Here is a 19726-nt window from a genome sequence, read left to right as displayed (position 1 = left end):
CAGCACCCCTGGGATGGTGGGAAGTGAGGAGGGACATCTAGATGCTGCCTCTGCTTCCAGCATTTCCCCCCAATATTCCCTTGTCCATGCCCTTTGGGGTGCCACAGCAGGTTCCCAACGCAGGGAGCTGCACCCCGGCTCCCTGCTGCCCGTGCTGTCCCCCGAGCAGGGATGGGCGGTTGAAACACAGGCGGAGGCCAAAGTCTACCTGTGTGCAGCGAGCGCAGGACGTGCACCCAGCACCTGATCATTATATTGACGGCAATCGCACAGACCCTTGCCCGCGGAGCAGGAGTTGTGGCAGGAGTCGAGGGCAGAAGTGCTCACATGGGGTGGTTGTTCCTTTTTCTCTGGCAAACATTGTAAAAGGCACTGGGAGATAAAAACCCGTGTGCTGAGCACCCCCCAGAACGTTCGCGGGGTAATTCTGCAAGCAATCTCCCTGCAGCTTGCATGGCAAAGGTAACCCTGCCCCAGTTTCTGCAAGGACATGTGTGGTGCCCCAGCCCCAACGTGGGGTGAGCCCCATGGGGTGCACCACCTGGCTCCCACCCTCCTGGGGCTCGCTGAGGCGGAGGAGGAGGGCTTCTTTGAGTGGTGAGGCCCTGGCACAGGGTGCCCAGAGAAGCTGTGGCTGCCCCATCCCTGGCAGTGTTCAAGGCCAGGTTGGACACAGGGGCTTGGAGCAACCTGCTCTAGTGGAAGGTGTCCCTGCCCATGGCAGGGGGTTGGAACTGGATGAGCTTTAAGGTCCCTTCCAACCCAAACCAGTCTGGGATTCTTGGGCTGCAGTGGTGCAGGGAAAAGACGGATGAAGTTGGGGTTTGGGTTCAGCTGGGTGGGTGTGGAGGGGGCAGAGCTACCCATGGGTGCTGCAGCTGACACTGAGCCCCCCCAGCCGTCAAACCAGAGCTGCAGGGAAAGGATCCTGGCTGGAAGCAGCACCACTGAGCTCCCTGGGCAGTTTTATAGGCAGCGCGCGCGTATCCTGATGGTTAACTCAGCCTGGGCGTGTTGGAGCACATGCTCTGCCGTAGTGCAGGAGGGACGGGCAGGGACCCTCCGGCAGCAGCACTGGATCCCACTGGGAGCCAGCCCTCCCCGTGCACCCGTGGCACCAGGACAGGCAGCGGGAAAGGTCCATCTCTAACACAGCAGCGTTTGAACAGGGATCAGGACATCCTGACCTGTCCCCTGGCCTGGCTTAGAGCAGACTTGTGCTCAGGCTGGTGCCAATGGCCAAGGCTGTCCTGGTGGTCCTTCCTGTTGGACAGGAACTGGGAGGAATCAGATGGACCTCACCTGCCCTTTTTACTGCTGCCAAAATCCCCATGGAACTCCGCTGCAAGGCTGCTTGGCCAGGGGTGGCAGTGGTGGGACCATCCCCAAGCACCCAACCCGAGACAGTTATTCCTTCCTCCAGCTGATCACTGATCCTCTATGTCTTATCACTTCTCCATCAGGCTATTAATCCTTCCAGAGAGGAGAGGGATGGCAGGGACAGCACCTACCACCCAGCCGGGAGGTTTTTGAAATGGTAAAGAAATGCATGAACCCTTTCTGCATACAATGGATTTATGGCAGCGCTCATCTGCCAGGAATGAGGAAGCCTGGGGGGCCCCACAGGTCCTTGGGGAGGGGACAAAGGGCTTTCTACCACCGAAGCTGGGGCTTGGAGGGGCGTGTCAGGGCTGGGGGAGCTTGTGGCAGGGGGAGTGCAGCCCCCGGGCGGCCGGTGGCTTATCAGCCTCTGCCAGCTGCAGGACATGGGGGTTTAAAGGCGTTTCGAAAGCGCGCTCGTTATTTTTAGGAACCTGGGAAGGCAGTGAGTGGGTCAGACCCCCGCTGAGGCTCCTCCAGCACCAGTGACTCCCCGACACAAGGCTGTGGTCCCAGTCAGCTAACAGGACAGGCTGGCCTTGCCCAGCAGCCAGGCTTCACACTCCCTGCTTGAACTCCCAGCCTCTGAGAGCATGTACAGCACATCCTGATGTGACATGTATCCTGACAGCGGCGCATCCCAATTGCAGTACATCCCAATAGCAGTACATCCTGATGTGCAGCGCATCCTGACAGCAGTGCATCCTGACATGCAGTGCATCCCGACATGCAGTGCATCCTGACATGCAGTGAATCCTGACAGTAGTGCATCCTGATGGCAGCACAGCCAAATGTCAGTGCATCCTGATGGCAGCGCATCCCAATTGCATGCACATCCTAATGTGCAGTGCATCCCGACAGCAGCACATCCTGACGTGCTGTGCACCTTGATGGCTAGGAAAATGTGTCTATTTCAGGGCAATGCCTCCTGTTTGCATGGATCACACCGCTGAAGCAGGCACCAGACGGGCAGCAAAATGGGAACATGTCGATGTGGTGATGCTGGGAGTGGAGCATCACGTGTGGAGGGCAAGCATCTCTCAGGGATGATTCCAAGGTATGGGGTTCTGGCCTTCCCACCACATTCCAGCACTACCTGGAGCCTCCTCAGGAGATGGAGTCAGGCTTACACAGGGAAGCTGCTCGTCTTCACAGGTATCAACACCTGCCTGGCCGAAGCTTTCCATGAGCTCCTGCCAGAGAGAGCCCAAAATCCAAACCACTGGTCAAAAAGAGCGAGTGGCTTCTGTCCCATTTCTTCATTGTCCGCACAGCTGCTGGGTTTGGTGTGGAGACAGATGTGTCTTGTGACAACATCAGAGGAACTCTGGGGACTGAGGACCACCACCAGCGAGTGGTTGCTGCAGGGGATGTGGTTTTTTCTTCCCTGTGAGGGTGCTGAGGCCCTGGCGCAGGTTGCCCAGAGAAGCTGTGGCTGCCCCATCCCTGGCTGTGTTCAAGGCCAGGTTGGACACAGGGGCTTGGAGCAACCTGCTCTAGTGGAAGGTGTCCCTGCCCATGGCAGGGGATTGGAACTGGATGCGCTTTAAGATCCCTTCCAACCCAAACCATCCTATGATTCCGTGATTTTGGACGTTAGAACCTATGTGAATTCACTGGTGTCTAATAAAGGTTGTGTGTGTGATGTATTTTTAAGCACAAGCAGGAGCATTACGAAGGAGTAGCTTTCTGTCCTCTATTTAGCTACTGATTTGCAGGAAACTCCTGGGATTTCATCACCTTTGCAACCTCTGCTGCTATATCAGGCTTGGCAGGAACACACCCAAGTTCCCAGGGAGGAATCACTGGGCATACAGCAGGATCACAGGAAACCAAGTGACAAGGAAAAGTCGGGCAGTGCAGGCAGAGCAGGAGAAGGGGCTTTAGGAGGCCTCCAGAGACAAGTGCTCATGCCATTGTGTTTCTATGGCAGAGTCTGTGAGCTCAGGGCTCTGCCAACACCTTGTGAGAGTGGAGACCTCTCCAAAGGGGTCTCCCCATACTCCCACAGTCGCACTGGACCATGTGTGGTGGACATGGGTGCACAGGTCCTTGGGCAGCCTCTTCCCCCAAGCCTCCAGGCTGTGGGTGCCCCCAGGGAGGATGCCTGGGGGATGCTGCTGGGGTCAGACACCCACACGGGCTCCATGGTGGTGGCTGGGCGCCATTTCCATGGGGAGCGTGGCTCGGAGCGCCAGCGGGAGCAGCCGGGCAGCCTGGGGTGACGCCGGGCGCCCCGAGGGAGCGGAGCCGCAGCGAGTGGGTGGCTGCAGAGACAGCGCCGAGCCGGCGGAGCGGAGCGGGGAGGAAGCGGAGGTATCGGTGGAGAAAGACAGGGAGACGCTGGGAGTGGCAGGGGCCGTGGGAGGCAGGGAGACAGAGCCCGGTGAGTCAGCGCAGTGGGGTGCTGTGAAGCACAGGCAGGGCAGGTTCTGCCGCAGCCTGGGGAGCCCTTGTCCCCCGACCGGCACCTTCTCCATCCCTCCTTCCCTGCGCAGCCAGGGTCGCCCTCCTAACCAGGGCAGCTTGCGGAGCCGCTGCTCGCTCCTGCTGAGATAATGCTGGCGTGGAGCCACCGTGGCTCCATCCACTGCGGTCAGGTGGTTCCTCATCGGACCAGGGAGCTGCCAAAACCTGGCTTGAAGCAGAGCTTTCCAGTGGCCGGGCTTGACCCTGTGCCCGGCAGCTCAGGGGGTGTTGCAGGAGTGACCAGGGCAGTAGCTCTGCTCTGGCAGCCTGTGCCACCCCAGTGATGCTCACACACACCCTGACCTCTGGGGCACCACGGGCCAGTGTTCACCCAAATGTTGGCACTGGAGATGCTATGCTTTGGGTGGGAATCTGTCCTCGGAGGCAATGGCAACCCCTCCAGCAACATGTGGTGCTGCGGATGTGTGACGGGGCACAGGGCAGGGTGAGGGAATCATAGAGTCATAGAATCAATGAGGTTGGAAAGGACCTTCAAGATCATCCAATCCAACCATTACCCAGCACTGCCAAGGCCACCACTAAACCGTGTCACTAAGGGCCTTGTCTACACAGTTTGTGAACACTTGCAGGGATGGTGATTCCCCTGGAAGCACGTTGGCTCCTTGCAGGTGGATGCTGAGCTGTGAGACCAAGAGAAGACATCCAGGTGAAAGGAAAGTTGGAGCTCTTCTCTTCTCTTCTCTTCTCTTCTCTTCTCTTCTCTTCTCTTCTCTTCTCTTCTCTTCTCTTCTCTTCTCTTCTCTTCTCTTCTCTTCTCTTCTCTTCTCTTCTCTTCTCTTCTCTTCTCTTCTCTTCTCTTCTCTTCTCTTCTCTTCTCTTCTCTTCTCTTCTCTTCTCTTCTCTTCTCTTCTCTTCTCTTCTCTTCTCTTCTCTTCTCTTCTCTTCTCTTCTCTTCTCTTCTCTTCTCTTCTCTTCTCTTCTCTCTTCTCTTCTGCCTTCTCTTCTGCCTTCTCTTCTCTTCTCTTCTCTTCTCTTCTCTTCTCTTCTCTTCTCTCTTCTCTTCTGCCTTCTCTTCTGCCTTCTCTTCTCTTCTCTTCTCTTCTCTTCTCTTCTCTTCTCTTCTCTTCTCTTCTCTTCTCTCTCTCTTCTCTTCTCTTCTCCTTCTCTTCTCTTCTCTTCTCTTCTCTTCTCTTCTCTTCTCTTCTCTTCTCTTCTCTTCTCTTCTCTTCTCTTCTCTTCTCTTCTCTTCTCTTCTCTTCTCTTCTCTTCTCTTCTCTTCTCTTCTCTTCTCTTCTCTTCTCTTCTCTTCTCTTCTCTTCTCTTCTCTTCTCTTCTCTTCTCTCTCTTCTCTTCTCTTCTCTTCTCTTCTCTTCTCTTCTCTTCTCTTCTCTCTTCTCTTCTCTTCTCTCTTCTCTTCTCTTCTCTTCTCTTCTCTTCTCTTCTCTTCTCTCTTCTCTTCTGCCTTCTCTTCTGCCTTCTCTTCTCTTCTCTTCTCTTCTCTTCTCTTCTCTTCTCTTCTCTTCTCTTCTCTTCTCTTCTCTTCTCTTCTCTTCTCTTCTTTCTGCCTTCCCTTCTCTTCTCTTCCTTTCTTCTCTTCTCTTCCTCTTCTCTTCTCTTCTCTTCTCTTCTCTTCTCTTCTCTTCTCTTCTTTCTCTTCTCTTCTCTTCTCTTCTCTTCTCTTCTCTTCTCTTCTCTTCTCTTCTCTTCTCTTCTCTTCTCTCTCTTCTCTTCTTCCTTCCCTTCTCTTCTCTTCTCTTCTCTTCTCTTCTCTTCTCTTCTCTTCTCTTCTCTTCTCTTCTTTCTCTTCTCTTCTTTCTCTCCTCTTCTCTTCTCTTCCTCTTCTCTTCTTCTCTTCTCTTCTCTTCTCTTCTCTTCTCTTCTCTTCTCTTCTCTTCTCTTCTCTTCTCTTCTCTTCTGCCTTCCCTTCTCTTCTCTTCTCTTCCTCTTCTCTTCTCTTCCTCTTCTCTTCTCTTCTCTTCTCTTTCTTCTCTTCTCTTCTCCCTTCCCTTCCCTTCCCTTCTCCAGTTCCTTCCCTCACTCCCTACACCCAGGTCCTTGCCCCTAAGCGCCTTCTACGTGCTATATGGACCAAAGAGAGGTTGGCAGTGAGAGGGTGTCCTCCCAAAGAAATGAGTCCCCCTGGCCCCATCGATCTGCTCCCCTCCGGGGTTAGTTTTGGGAAGGAGCTGGGTGCGATTGCGACAGCGACACATGGCTGATTCATTGTTTGATCCAATCTCTCCCTCCTCACTCCCAAATGATTCGAGTCAAATGAAACATATTTTAGTAGTCCAATCTGTAAGGGTGGGTCCCATTGTGCTCTGACCCTACAGGGCATTTTGTACATTTAATTTGATTTACACCCAAAACGTACTGGGATTCTCTCCCACACCCAACTAATGGTGAAAATTAAACAAGATCCTACAGCAAGGTCGGGTGCCATTATCTCGTTAGTGTTGTTATTTATTGAGTAATGACAGTGCTCAGGCTCTACGTGCAGCGTTGCTCCAGTGGGTGTATGGAGAAGGCCAAGGCTGCCACAGTGACATGTCCATGGGCTGACAATGATGTGGTGCTGCATGTGGCGGTGCTGGTAGGGCCATGCTGTGAACGTGCTCCTCCTTGTTGAAAACACCAAAGAATGGTATTTTTAGGCAAGGTGTTATGGTTTTCTTCTGGGCTACGGAGAAGCAACACCAAGACTTGGTCAACAGTCTGCATTTCCACGCTCTAGCTCAAGGGGAAGGCAGCCCACTGCCGATGAGATGCTCTACTTTGTGCTGGTGGTGGTGCTTCGGGTCTTTCTCTCCACCCTGTGCCTCTGACGGCACTGGGCACACCACAGCCCTGACCACTCATGTCAAGGCTCCAGAGCTGATAATAACAATAATAATTTAGTTCCTGATTCAGCCGTGCTTGTAAGTGCACGTCCGGGTTGGAGCACTCAAAGTGAAGCTTGTGCTCCAGGACCTCGCTAAATGGGAACCTCAAAGCAGGATTTGAAAAAGCCCAGACGACATTAAAGTGGTCACAGCAAGCTCTTGGTTTGGGAGAGTTGTGATTAATGTCATTTGCTACCTCTTTTGGCTTAAAAGACAAGGAGTGGTTAAAACGAAAGAAATCTCAAGTTGAAAGCATTGCAAAAAAAAAAAAAAAAAAAAGACATCAATTAAATGCCGTGTAGCTGCATTTTGACCTGGAGCAAAATCTCAGACATAACAGAGAAATTACATAGCCTTAAAGAGAGAGAAAGACAGAGAAGGTTTTACGTGTGGTACTGCTGAGGTATTGCCCAGAGGCAGCTGAGGTGGCTTCTCACTCAGTACCTGCTGAGAGGTTGCCCAGAGAAGCTGTGGCTGCCCCATCCCTGGCAGTGTTCAAGGCCAGGTTGGACACAGGGGCTTGGAGCAACCTGCTCTAGTGGAAGGTGTCCCTTGCCTGTGGCAGGGGGTTGGAACTGGATGAGCTTTAGGGTCCCTTCCAACCCAAACCAGTCTGTGGTGGGACAGCCACAGCTTCTCTCGCCACCCTATGCCAGGGCCTCAGCACCCTCACAGGGAAGAATTTCATCCTAATGTCTCATCTAAGTCTCCCCTCTGTCAGGTTAAAGCCATTCCCCTTGTCCTGTCCCTACAGGCTTTTGTCAAAAGCCCCTCTCTGGGTTTCTTGTCAGCCCCTTTAGGCACTGAAGACTGTTACAAGGTCTCCCCAGAGCCTTACAGCCCCTTCACATGGGGTGACAGCTCTTGGTGCTCAGTCCCAGCACCGTGCACAGCTGCTGCAGTGAGGATGTGCTGGGGGATGAAGGCACCAAGTGCATTTCCACTGCATTTAGTGAAAAAAGCAGACCGAAGAGTAGGTGTGAGGCAGGAGAAGGGACCCCGGAACGCTGTTGAAGCCCTGGGGACACGCCATGCGCTGCGCTCAGAGGCTTGCAGTGCACTTTTGTGGGTTTTCTTCTGTTTCTTTTGCTTCCTTCCCCTCCACCCCGTCCATCCTCTTGTCTTTTGTTTCATTTCCACTTCGGGAAGAGGGGAGAGGACAAGAGGCAAAATAAAAAGAAAAAAGGGCGGGGGGGGAAGGCTGAGGCACGTTTTTCATTTTAAATCAATGACTGAAACAGAATAAAGCCTTGGGTTTTTAACAGAAGAAAGGCTTGTCATGAAGAAAAGTCACAATAAACCGACTTTCTCTGCCCGCTGCTGCACTGAAGGCAGCTGAGGCTCTTCCCATGTGCCTCGGGAAGCCCTCCCGTGCTGGGGGTCCCCCGGCGCACCCCGGCAGCAGCAGCGCTCCCCTCCTCGCTTTCCTCTTTTTAATTTCCAGACGTTAAATTCTTCTGCAAACATTCATGCCTTAGGAAGGGCTGGAACAAAGCTCAGCTGCTCCAACCGGTCGGACAGGTAAGCAGACTTGTTGACACCGTTATGTTGGCAGCACGCATGCTCCTGCCCAAGTTTCCTGGTGCATTTTTCTATTCCACCTTATGAAACTTGCCCCCCCCTCCTTCACCCCCCCTTTCTCTTCCCCCTTCCCCTCCCCTTCCCCTCCCCGCTCCTCAGCGGCTCTGCCCCGGTGCGTGCGGTCCCGCTCCCCGCGGACGGGCGGGCGGGCGGTGGGAGCCTCTCCGCTCCGTTCCGCTCCGCGCCGACCCCCCTGCCCTCGCCATGCCCAGAGCCTTCCTGGTGAAGCGCCGGAGCCCGCAGCCGGCGGTGCGCAGTTGGGATGGGCTGCCCGACGAGGAGAGAGCCGATACCTACATCCCAGGTACGGCACCGGCGGGGCCCCGCGCCGGCACCGCCTGGAGGACGGGGGGACGGAACACACGGAGGGAAGGGATGGGGGGTCCCCGCCAGACCCCAGCCCTCGCTCCGCTCCGCCGCGGGATGGGAAGGGGCCGGGGGAGCCCCAAGGGGGGTTGTGGGGAAGGTCCGGGGGGACCTTCCGCGCCCCGCCGCAGGGGTGATAGGTGCCGGGGGCCGGCTCCATGCCCGGTATCATCTCCCAGCCGGGGAGCCCCCCGGGCATTGGGGGTATATGTGTGTGTCCGGGAAGGTGGGAAACCTCGTTTGCATGAGAAAGGTGGCGGGGGGGGAGGAGAAGAAGAAAGGTCCTGGGGCAGGGGGTGATGTACTCCTGGTTTCCCCCTCCTCCTCCTTCTCCTCCTCCTCCTCTTGCCCTTGCCCGGGGTATAACGGGAAGGCGGCGGAGCTGGCTTGTTTGAACTTTGGGACCGTTCGTGTTTGAGTTTCCGATTGCAGCGGGAGCCGGGGATCCTCCCCCGCCGCTCGGGCCCGCCCGCAGGTTAAACACCGGGGCCCTATGTTCCCCCCCGTATGTCCCCCATATCCTCACCGCATCCCCCCGCTGCAGGCGGGATCGGCTGCGTGCTGCTGGGCTACGAGGACAGCTGCAGCCTGGAGAGCAGCGGGAGCAGCGGCACCCGGGACGCGGAGCCCAGCGATCCCCCGACGCCACAGCCCGTCCCCGGCGACCTGGGCACGGCCGGGGGGATGCTGCTGGACCTGGCCGTCCAGCGCCCCGTGGTCAGGTCGAAAATCAAGGTAACCAGCCACCATCTCCTCCCTGCTTCAAGGGCTGGGGACACTGTGTTGCAACAGTCCCTTGGGCTCCCTCTGCTCTGGAGGTGACAGCACCCGTCCCACACACTGTAGGGTGGCAGGACAAGCCTTGTAAGCGATGTACCGTCATCTTCCAGTGCCCTTTGCCTTCCCTTATATCCCTGCCTGGGACAAGGTGCCCCTGACCTGCTTGGCTCGGGTCCCGCAGGAGCTCTGAACCCAGCCTGGAAGGACCAGCCCTGGCAGCTGGGAGTCCTGCCCCATGGCGCCTGGGTGGATCGCACTCCTTCACGTGGGGCCTCCTTAAACGGCCGCCTGTGAGGTTGTAGTCAGGCCTTAATCTTCCCGCTGCCCCCCTACCCTCTTGACTTGTCAAGATAGCAGCAGGGAAAAGGTCCTCCCCTGAAGCTGGGAAAGGCCATTGCCACCTTGAGGTGGGCCCGCAGTTTGGGTGAAGTGAAGCAATTAGCTGTCCATTAACTCTGCTTCAGACTCTCCCTGCTGCATGGGCAGGAGATCTTGCTGTCCGGGTGTCCCCTGGGCAAAGCCAGCAGAGCAGAGCGGTGATTTCCCTTCCCAGGCTGGGGAAGGGAAAGCTCATCCAGTTCCAACCCCTGCCATGGGCAGGGACACCTTCCACTAGAGCAGGTTGCTCCAAGCCCCTGTGTCCAACCTGGCCTTGAACACTGCCAGGGATGGGGCAGCCACAGCTTCTCTGGGCACCCTGTGCCAGGACCTCACCACCCTCATAGGGAAGAACTTCTTCCTAATGTCTCATCTAAATCTCCCCTCTGTCAGGTTAAAGCCATTCCCCCTTGTCCTGTCCCTACAGGCCCTTGTCAAAAGCTCCTCTCTAGACTCAAATCCCTCCTGATACCCAAGACCAAGCTCCCAAAGTGCAGTAGTGATGCAGGTAGGGTGGAAGGACCACGTTCTTCTCTGAACATGCTCAGCAGAGGCCACCCCTGTGCTAGGAAGAAGGAGATGTGTTTACCTGTGGCTAGTTAACACCTCGTTAAAACCCTGGCTGTTGCTTTGCTGGATGGAGATGTAAAAATTCCCACTGTCTCTGCTGGGATGACAGCCCCGTAGCCACCCTGTTATTAATCTCATGGTTAAAACTAGGTTTTCACCCTGGTTATATGCGGCCACAAGAGGTGGAGTCCTACCTGTTGCCCAACAGATACTTCCCAGCTGCTTCCCCTTTGGTTTCACACCTCGTGGTTTCACAGCCGACTTCTTTTTCTAATCTTTACAATGTCAAGTAGCATTGCCTTGGTAGTCAGTGGAGGAGGAGGATTGGGAAAAATAACTGGCTCTTCAGGAAAGAGTAACCCCAAATGTATTCCTTTGTGAAGAGCTTTAACCTATAATTTAACCTGGGCTATTAACTATCACAGCGAAACCTTGTTTTGGCAGAGTTGGGTTTTCTCATCATGCCACAGAAACTCCCCAAACGCACCACGAGGGCCAATGGACGCGTGCGCATGGTGCCGTGCTCCGATGGCTGCCCACGTCCTGAGCATGTCCGCTCCTCCTCGAGTAATTAAACTAATAGCCAAGTATTTGCATCGTCCAGACACTAAGCCTTCCCTCTGAGGAATGCTCTTCCCGAGAGCTGAATCATCAGTGTCTCCCTTAGTCAAGTTAGGTCATGGTGTTGGCGCAATGTTTTTTGGTGTCAGGAGCGGGAATGAGGAGATTAACCCCTAATGACACTCTGCCGTTAATTAACAAGACCAACAGGAGGAGGTTAATCATAGAATCATGGAATGGTTTGGGTTGGAAGGGACCTTAAAGCTTATGGATGTAGTTGGACGAGGGTGACTGCCCCTGAGAGGTAGCCATTACATAGACTTTGGTTTAGCATTAGTCCCAAACCGTGCGCGGTAAGTCACCCACTTGATCGCAAGGGAAGCGTGAAGGTTTCACCTGGCAACAGTCCCCAAATGCTTTCACTTTTCGTTTTGAATATATCCTAAGAATGTCTTAATGCCACAATAAGTCGTCCCTCCTTGTTTTGTTTGTTACCTGCTGATCTTTGCCATCTTGATGTCCACTCATCCTGTCCTCTCCCATTCCTTAGTTCACCACCGGCACCTGTAACGATGCTACTGTGCACAACTGCGAGCTGTGTGGCAAAGGCTTTCGCCTGCAGCGGATGCTCAACCGTCACATCAAGTGTCACAGCCAGGTGAAGAGGCACTTGTGCACCTTCTGTGGAAAAGGCTTCAACGACACCTTTGATCTGAAAAGACATGTCCGGACCCATACTGGTGAGAACGCATTCCCGGGTGGGTTTGCAGGCAGCTCTGGGTAGCGGAAGGTGGGAGGAGGGTGAGATGGGATGAGGAGAGGGTGAGGGTAACCCAGCAAGACAATAATACAAAATACATTAGCAAAGAATAAAGGGGATGTAGTGGAGGAAAGGGAAAGATATGGGTGTGGACAGATTTAAGTCCTGGGACTAATGAAGTCTGAGAATTTCTCTGAATCAGAACCACAGACGGGTTTGGGTTGGAAGGGACGTTAAAGCACATCCAGTTCCAACCCCGTGCCACAGGCAGGGACACCTTCCACTAGAGCAGGTTGCTCCAAGCCCCTGTGTCCAACCTGGCCTTGAACACTGCCAGGGATGGGGCAGCCACAGCTTCTCTGGGCAACCTGTGCCAGGGCCTCAGCACCCTCACAGGGAAGAATTTCTTTCTGTGTCTCATCTAGATCTCCCCCTGTCAGTTTAAAGCCATTAATTAATGAAATCCGTGTGAGGCAGTGCGGGTGCAAGAGGTGCTGTCCAGATGTGGTATAGATGCAGCTGAGTGCTGCTGTGCAGGGGTCAGCGAGACCAGGATAACCCTCCCGGGATAACCCACCTGGGATAACTCACTGTATGTTATTGCAAGTCCAGTGTGTAGCGCTGAGCAGAGGTGGGCGGTGGATGAAAATGCTTTGCCCTCTAGAGGCAATGAGCAGCAGTTTCTTGAGGTTTTGCTGTTGGGAACCTTCCTCGCTGGCTGGCTGGCAGGATGGGGTTATGGCTTGATTTTGGCACCAGCTGGAGGAACCAGCGTGTGGCTCATGCTGTGCCTCCAGCTTCTTTAGAGCAACTAGGCAACACATCTGACTTGTGCATCCTCTCTGCTTCGGGCTACCAGCTCCTCCAGTCCTCTCTTGGAGCTGTTTCCCTCTGCAGATCCAGCCATCCAGATTTGTTTGACCACTGGCCTAAACCATCTCCACCACATTTCCTGGGCAGGTTCCAACTTTCCAGGTCTGTGGTTACCTACAGGATCTGCTGGTTATTTGGGCTTGCTCTGGAATGCCCCTTTTTTGGCTTTGGCACCATCAACCAGGCAAACTGCTGGAGGTGACACAAGTATTTTATCATAGAATCCCAGACTGGTTTGGGTTGGAAGGGACCTTAAAGCTCATCCACTTCCAATCCCCTGCCACGGGCAGGGACACCTTCCTCTAGAGCAGGTTGCTCCAAGCCTCTGTGTCCAGCCTGGCCTTGAACACTGCCAGGGATGGGGCAGCCACAGCTTTTCTGGGCACCCTGTGCCAGGGCCTCACCACCCGCACAGGGAAGAACTTCTTCCTAATGTCTCATCAAAATCTCTCCTCTGTCAGGTTAAAGCCATTCTTCCTTGTCCTGTCCCTACAGGCTCTTGTCAAAAGCTCCTCTCCAGATTTCTTGTCAGTCTCTTTAGGCAGTGGAAGCTGCTCTAAGGTCTCCCCTTAAGGAGCCTTCCCCAGGCTGAACCAGCCCAGCTCTCTCAGCCTGTCTCCAGAGCAGAGCTGCTCCAGCCCTCGCAGCATCTCCGTGGCCTCCTCTGGGCTCGCTCCAACAGCTCCACATCTCTCTTGTGTTGTTGCCCCCGGAGCTGGACACAGGACTGCAGGGGGGGGTCTCACCAGAGCAGAGTAGAGGGGGAGAATCCTCTCCCTTGATGGTCACATTCTGGGGATGCAGCCCAGGACATGGTTTGCATATGCTGGTTGGCAGGAGTTGTTTCTTAGCAGTAGAGCTCATGAAGACAATGCCACTGTTTTCGATGGGAGAGCACAGGCTGCAGCAAATGTTTTGTGCTGTTTTGGTTTGTTTGCAAAGCTGTCATGTCCAAAGGAAAGCTGCTGCTGCAGCAGGGAGCTGCTGCTGGGGTACAGCTGAATTGTGGAGTTGGTGCTTCTAAAGAAGTGAGTTTTCAACCTGTTCCCTGATCCTTTGCAATTCAGAAACTGAATCCCAGAGTTTTTGCCTGGTTCCTTGGGTCATGGGGGGTGAAGGCTGGCTGCAGCAGCACTACCAGTGGTGTACTGGATGTATCTTTTCCAGGCTGAAATACGGCACCTCTTAAAGCAGTGTGGCTTTTTTTATTTCAAAGTTGATTGCTGTTCAGGAAAGCTGGACTGTATTTGAACATTAAAAAGCAGACAGATAGGCTGGAAGTGGTAGTGCAGGCTATATTTTGTAGCTAAAGGCGCTCATCTACGTGTGCTCTGCTGAATTCCAGGGGAAATTATTATGCAGTTTGTAACCAGACGGTGCAACAGCATCAGAGAGAGTGGAAGCCAAGTGTCGCAGTCTAGCCGCATGGTAAAAGCAGACTTAAACATTAAAAGTAACTAATATACACAGTTAAATAAAGGTTTAAAATGATAAAAGTAATGATGAGGTTCCCACAGCCCTCTTGTGCTTGTATTCATGCCTGTGGAGCACTGTTGGCAGCAGGAACCAAGGACAGTGATGCTTCAAATTGCCTTCAGATGAGCATGAAACTGCTCCCAAAATACTGTTTGTAAAAGAGACATTTTTGTGTGTGAATTCTAATGAAGATTCGGAGTTTTTTTCCAACTGCAGTTTGATGTAACTGAAGCAGTCTCGCAGCAGTAGGCATTATAAAACTTTAATCCTGGTAGTTTAAGCTGGTGCAATGGGGTGTTTGTAGTTGAGATGCTGCTTGTTGGAACCTCTAGTTTGGATTTCTGGTTGGAAGCTCAGCAGCAGAGTGGTGACCTTAACACAATGCGATTAGAACGTCACATCTGTCAGTGTGGACGTTTGTGCTTTGCCCTTTCTTGCCTGGCTCATTGTAGGGCTGATCTTCCACATGCTCTTGTCTCACCTTTCATTGGAAAAAGAGTTCAGGTAACTCCTTGCATCAGTTTTAAGGCTGACCTTTGCTTGAAAACTTACTGAGCTTGTCTAGTAAGTAAAATTGCAACTGGTTTTGGTTTTTTAAGCATTGCTAAACCTCAATTGTTTGTCTGGGGGTTGGTCTTAAATTGCTCTTAAATCATGTTGGTTGGTGGTAAATGGGTACTCTACTGCTCAGTCTTTTCGTAATGTTGGTTGTCTGTACTCAACAAAACTCCTTGGGCATTCAAATCAGAAGCCAGCCCCTTCTCCCTCTTCTGGAGACACACGCTTATTTCTTTTATCTCAACGCACTTCTCATCTAGAACTTGAGCTTGCCATCTCAGTCACCAAATCAATATGCTACAAAAACACTCTTACTCCTTTTAAGTACTGTGATCGCTGTGTGTTCGCATTGGGCTGCCCTTTGCTGAGGCTTGGTCACTAAAAGAGGAAAATTAACATCTCACCGAGACACTTCATTCATTATCAAAGCCAAAATGAAAGGCTGGCTGAAACCGATGGTTTTACCTGATGACAGGACTTCAAGAAGTCAAGGGGTCTAAAGGAGCCAGTTTTGCATGAGTTCTTAATGGTTTCTTCTTTAGAGCCAAGTGTTGATGGGCACCTGCTGTCCTCAGTGTCTGCCTACACCTGCTCCAAATGTTTCGAGGTTTTCTATGCCTATATACATCAACCCATTCCTGACAGTTTTAGCCTGAAAGTAACATGTTTTATTTGGGCAGAGAGTTCCTCAGGCTAGCAGCTCCCTGTTAGTAGGTGTTCACTCAATATCATAGAATCAATCAGGTTGGGAAAGACCCTCAAGATCATCCAGTCCAACCATTCCCCAGCACTGCCAAGGCCACCACTAACCCATGTCACTGAGGGCCTCGTTTATATAGTTTGTGAACACTTCCAGGGACGGTGACTCCAGCACTGCCCTGGGCAGCCTGTTCCAATGCCTGACTGCCCTTTGGGGAAGGAATTGTTCCTAATATCCAGTCTAAACCTCCCCTGGTGCAGCTTGAGGCCATTTCTTCTTGTCCCATCCCTTTTTTCTTGGGAGCAGAGACCAGCCACCTTCTGGCTCCATCCTCCTTTCAGGCAGTTGTACAGAGTAAATATTGGCTCAATATGGTGAGTGAGCCAATGAGTTCAATGAGTATTGAGCTTGGCTGGCTTACTGCCAGAGCCTTGCTCTTAGCTGGTTCCTCACTTGGTTGTAAGAAACATAAATCAGAACGCTAACCTCTGTCTCTTAACGTTGCAGGGATTCGTCCTTACAAGTGTGAGGTTTGCAACAAAGCCTTCACCCAGCGCTGCTCCCTGGAGTCCCACCTGAAGAAGATCCACGGTGTGCAGCAGCAATACGCCTACAAACAGAGACGAGACAAACTTTATGTGTGCGAAGACTGCGGCTACACAGGCCCCACGCAGGAGGACCTGTACCTGCACGTTAGCAACGTGCATCCTGGAAGCGCCTTCCTGAAAAAGACCTCAAAAAAACTGGCGGCCGTGTTGCAAAACAAACTGAGCCCCGTCTTGCAGAGGAACTCCAAAGATGACGACAAGGATGAGTAACACAATGGATTACAGTGGTCTAAAGGAATGAAGTTTACATGTAGGACTATATATATATTATTTTTTTAAAACAATATGGAAAGGAATCCCTGAGATGAAAGGGATGCTTTTGCTAATGGGGCTCTCTTGATGTTGGTAAAACCTCAACTTGAAAGAAATACTCCCCTATATGATGTGAGCATCAGACTTAATCTGGCCAAAAGAAATGGAAAGCTTGGAAGAGGCCATCACATCTTGGATGGAGTATTTTCTGAACTGAACCAGGCAACCTGTCTTCTGTTTCAACTCTACCACACATCCAAGAGGCCACTGACAAATAATTTGCCTTTCCCCAGTGTATTTTGTAAAAATAATAACCATTACCTCCTGTGCAAGGACTTCTGAGTTTTGAGTGAAAAGTGCCATGTAAGAGCAGCTACTCATGCATTGTTCTGTGCAAAGTTAATTAAAATGGTCTTAAGGAGTGCATTTTGTGGGTAAATAGTTAAAATGTGCAAATAACTGTAACCCTGCCCCTGTGCAGAACATTAATGATTTATGGAAGGGTGATCCAAGGTAAGCTGAAACTTCTTTTAAAGGATGCAGAGCTTTTTCCTCCCAAACTTTCTCCACTGGCAAATGACATTATTCCAGGGCAGACTTACAGTCATGCTTTAGGTGTTTGAAGCTGTGAACTTACTTTTATCATGTTTAGATTTAAGTGTAACCATAACTCTGATGTTCCTGGACTTCTCATGCTCACTTTGGGGGTTATTCCCACATCCTTTTAACATACATCAATATCACCCAGAAACCCAAAGAGAACACTTTAATGACTTGAAGATATGTATTTTCTGTTGTAATGAAATGCAATTTTGCATGTATTTTATGGTGCATATGTGCATGTGTGTGTGTTAGGGGAATTTTCTTTCTTTGTTTCTGACCAAGTGCCTGTTCACTAACACACTGGAGCAGTGCAGTGCAAAGGGCGGCTTGGCTTGTCTCTGCCTCATGAGATCAGCTGCAGGCAGGAATCTGGCCTCTCATCTGTAACCACCATCAGTTTAGAAGGCTCCTAGAGCGGCTGACGCTACAAGGGGTGGAGATGGTGAGGGACCTGTATTACATCTCTGTGCTTTTAGACTTCCCTTATGGTCCTGCCCCAGCTGCTCCGGGACAACCAAGGGGGTAGCCTATAGGGACTACTGAGTGTGAAATTATGGATTTAAAAATATAGGGAGAGGCATGTCCATATAACTTATGTTGCCTGACACTTTAAGACTCTTCAGAAGCTGCTGCAGCCCTTACTAGGCACTTGGGTGAACCCACCACAAGGTTCTCTGTTCCAAGTGCATGTTATTCATGTGTCTCTTAATGAACACAGCTGCTAAACAGGTTTTACATCAATTTAAATGCCTATCAATGAATGGATTCCATTTGTAGAGTCCTCAAATTTGTTTTGTGCTCAAAATAAAGCTGTACATTGGGGGAGCATATGCTGTATTCTGTAGATGTTGAAACAACACCTGAAAAGCAACCCACCTAAAATAAGAGTCACAGCCAGGACTTTTGTAGTCCTTGCTACTAAAATGATTGATTATGAGCGTCTCTGCAAGAACCATAAAAATATTCTCAACTGCCTCAGTTTTGTACAGGCATCTGCTTGGCGTTTTGTGGGGAGAAAGCTTCTAGTGGTTTTTAAAGCATTTCTAATGATATCAACATTTTATTCAGCACAACTGTTGATGCTTGGGACCTTGAGAACAAGGATAGGAAAGTGATGCTTCTGTGTAAAGAACAAACACGTCATCCTGTGTAATGGGAAATCAGCAGGATACTTTAATTAATGGGAAGTCCATGTTAAAAAAGCATCTGAGGTAAACTGCTCAGCCTGGAGAAGAGAAGGCTTTGGGGAGACCTTAGAGCAGCTTCCAGTGCCTAAAGGGGCCAACAAGAAATCTGGAGAGGGGCTTTTGACAAGGGCCTGTAGGGACAGGACAAGGGGGAATGGCTTTAACCTGGCAGAGGGGAGATTTAGATGAGACATTAGGAAGAAGTTCTTCCCTGTGAGGGTGCTGAGGCCCTGGCACAGGGTGCCCAGAGAAGCTGTGGCTGCCCCATCCCTGGCAGTGTTCAAGGCCAGGTTGGACACAGGGGCTTGGAGCAACCTGCTCTAGTGGAAGGTGTCCCTGCCCGTGGCAGGGGGTTGGAACTGGATGAGCTTTAAGGTCTTTTCCAACCCAAACCACTCTATGATTCACCTGACTGAAAGGATGCATGTGCTTAGCTCTGCTGAAACCTCAGCTCCTTCACTGGAGCAGTGAAGGTACAGCTGAAACCCAACCTGTCTAACTGGAGATGCATTTTTATGCATGTACATGTGTGTGTCTGTGTGTTTTTATTTTCCCTCCTGTAGCAGACACTGCTTTTGATTTCCCTTCAGTATCACTTCCAAAGCATGTCCCTGCCGAAAGAACTACAGCCACCATGAGACGGCCCGTCTATGCGATCTCAGCCAAAGAAAGCATTCACAGCAACAGAGACAGCAGCAGGTAAAAGCACACAGAATTTAAACCACTCTAGAGAGCAGAGCTCTGACAAGCAGGACATTGTAGCTGGACTAACTGCCCTGATGGGCTGTTTTTTCTGCAGAGGACAGACACTACTTGTAGCAGATGCCTTGGGCACATCAATTTAAGAGCCTGGCAAGTTAGTTTAAACTCGTCACAAATTGGTTTGATTTTGCATGACACCAGCGACAGCCATCTGCCAGTTCTGTTATGGGGCAAAACTGGCACAAGCATGACTCCACAGAGATGCTCCAGTGCTCACACAGGGATGCCTGAGGCAGCCAGACTTTGAGAAGTACCAGACATAAGTAATTTCCACCGCTGCCTTTGAAGCCTGTCTGCCTTCTCCTGGCTCTCTGATGGTACAGACTCACCAGAGACTTAAAGGTAGCTTTACAGAGTGACATTGCCAGTGAAGCTGGCAGCCTTCCTCAGACAAGGCTTTTGTTAAACAAATTAACCCAGGTGAAGCCTACAGGAGTGCACACTGCCCAGGCTCCAGACTTGTCCTTATTTCCTAGGAGGGAGGATGAGGCTGAAATCTTGCATGGTTCAGCGACATCTAATGGCTGTATGATCACAGAATCAACTGGGTTGGAAAAGACCTTCAAGGTCATAAAGTCCAACTGCTCCCCAGCACTGCCAAGGCCACCACTAAACCCATGTCACCGAGGGCCTCGTCTGCACGGTTTGTGAACACTTCCAGGGACGGTGACTCCAGCACTGCCCTGGGCAGCCTGTTCCAATGCCTGACTGCCCTTTGGGGAAGAAATTGTTCCTAATATCCAGTGTAAACCTCCCTTGGGACTGCTTGAGGCCATTTCCTCTTGTCCTATTCCTTGGGAGAAGAGACCAGCCACCTCCTGGATCCACCCTCCTTTCACGCAGTTGTAGAGAGCGATAAGGTCCCCCCTGAGCCTTCTCTCTCTTCTCCAGACTAAACAATGCACTGATGATGAAGGTAATCCCACCCAAATATTGCCCAACTGTTCCACACTCTCTCAATTTATCCAATCCCAATCAACCCAGGGAATACAGCATGTTTTATTGCCTCCTGCTTCCAC

At 51.8% G+C, this 19726-nt stretch overlaps 1 protein-coding gene across 1 annotated transcript; it reads left to right on the top strand.

The window, feature by feature from the left end:
* Positions 1-8440: 8440 nt before the first annotated feature.
* Positions 8441-16581, top strand: OVOL2 (ovo like zinc finger 2). Its single transcript, XM_030500004.1, has 4 exons — positions 8441-8577; positions 9184-9374; positions 11479-11668; positions 15803-16581. Exons 1-4 carry the CDS (start codon positions 8478-8480, stop codon positions 16111-16113), a joined length of 792 nt encoding a protein of 263 aa, XP_030355864.1. The 5' UTR covers positions 8441-8477; the 3' UTR covers positions 16114-16581.
* The last annotated feature ends 3145 nt before the right edge of the window (positions 16582-19726 follow it).

The sequence above is a fragment of the Strigops habroptila genome, chromosome 10 (assembly GCF_004027225.2).
Source record: "Strigops habroptila isolate Jane chromosome 10, bStrHab1.2.pri, whole genome shotgun sequence".
Lineage (NCBI taxonomy): Eukaryota > Metazoa > Chordata > Aves > Psittaciformes > Psittacidae > Strigops > Strigops habroptila.
This window is presented reverse-complemented; position numbering and strand designations above follow the sequence as displayed.

What these genes read in the sequence shown, in the direction of transcription:
- OVOL2 (XM_030500004.1), top strand. Translation starts at nt 8,478, where the DNA reads ATGCCCAGAGCCTTCCTGGTGAAGCGCCGGAGCCCGCAGCCGGCGGTG. An exon ending in TGGTCAGGTCGAAAATCAAG is followed by an intron (nt 9,375 to 11,478) that starts GTAACCAGCCAC and finishes CCCATTCCTTAG; the next exon opens with TTCACCACCGGCACCTGTAA. An exon ending in ACATGTCCGGACCCATACTG is followed by an intron (nt 11,669 to 15,802) that starts GTGAGAACGCAT and finishes TTAACGTTGCAG; the next exon opens with GGATTCGTCCTTACAAGTGT.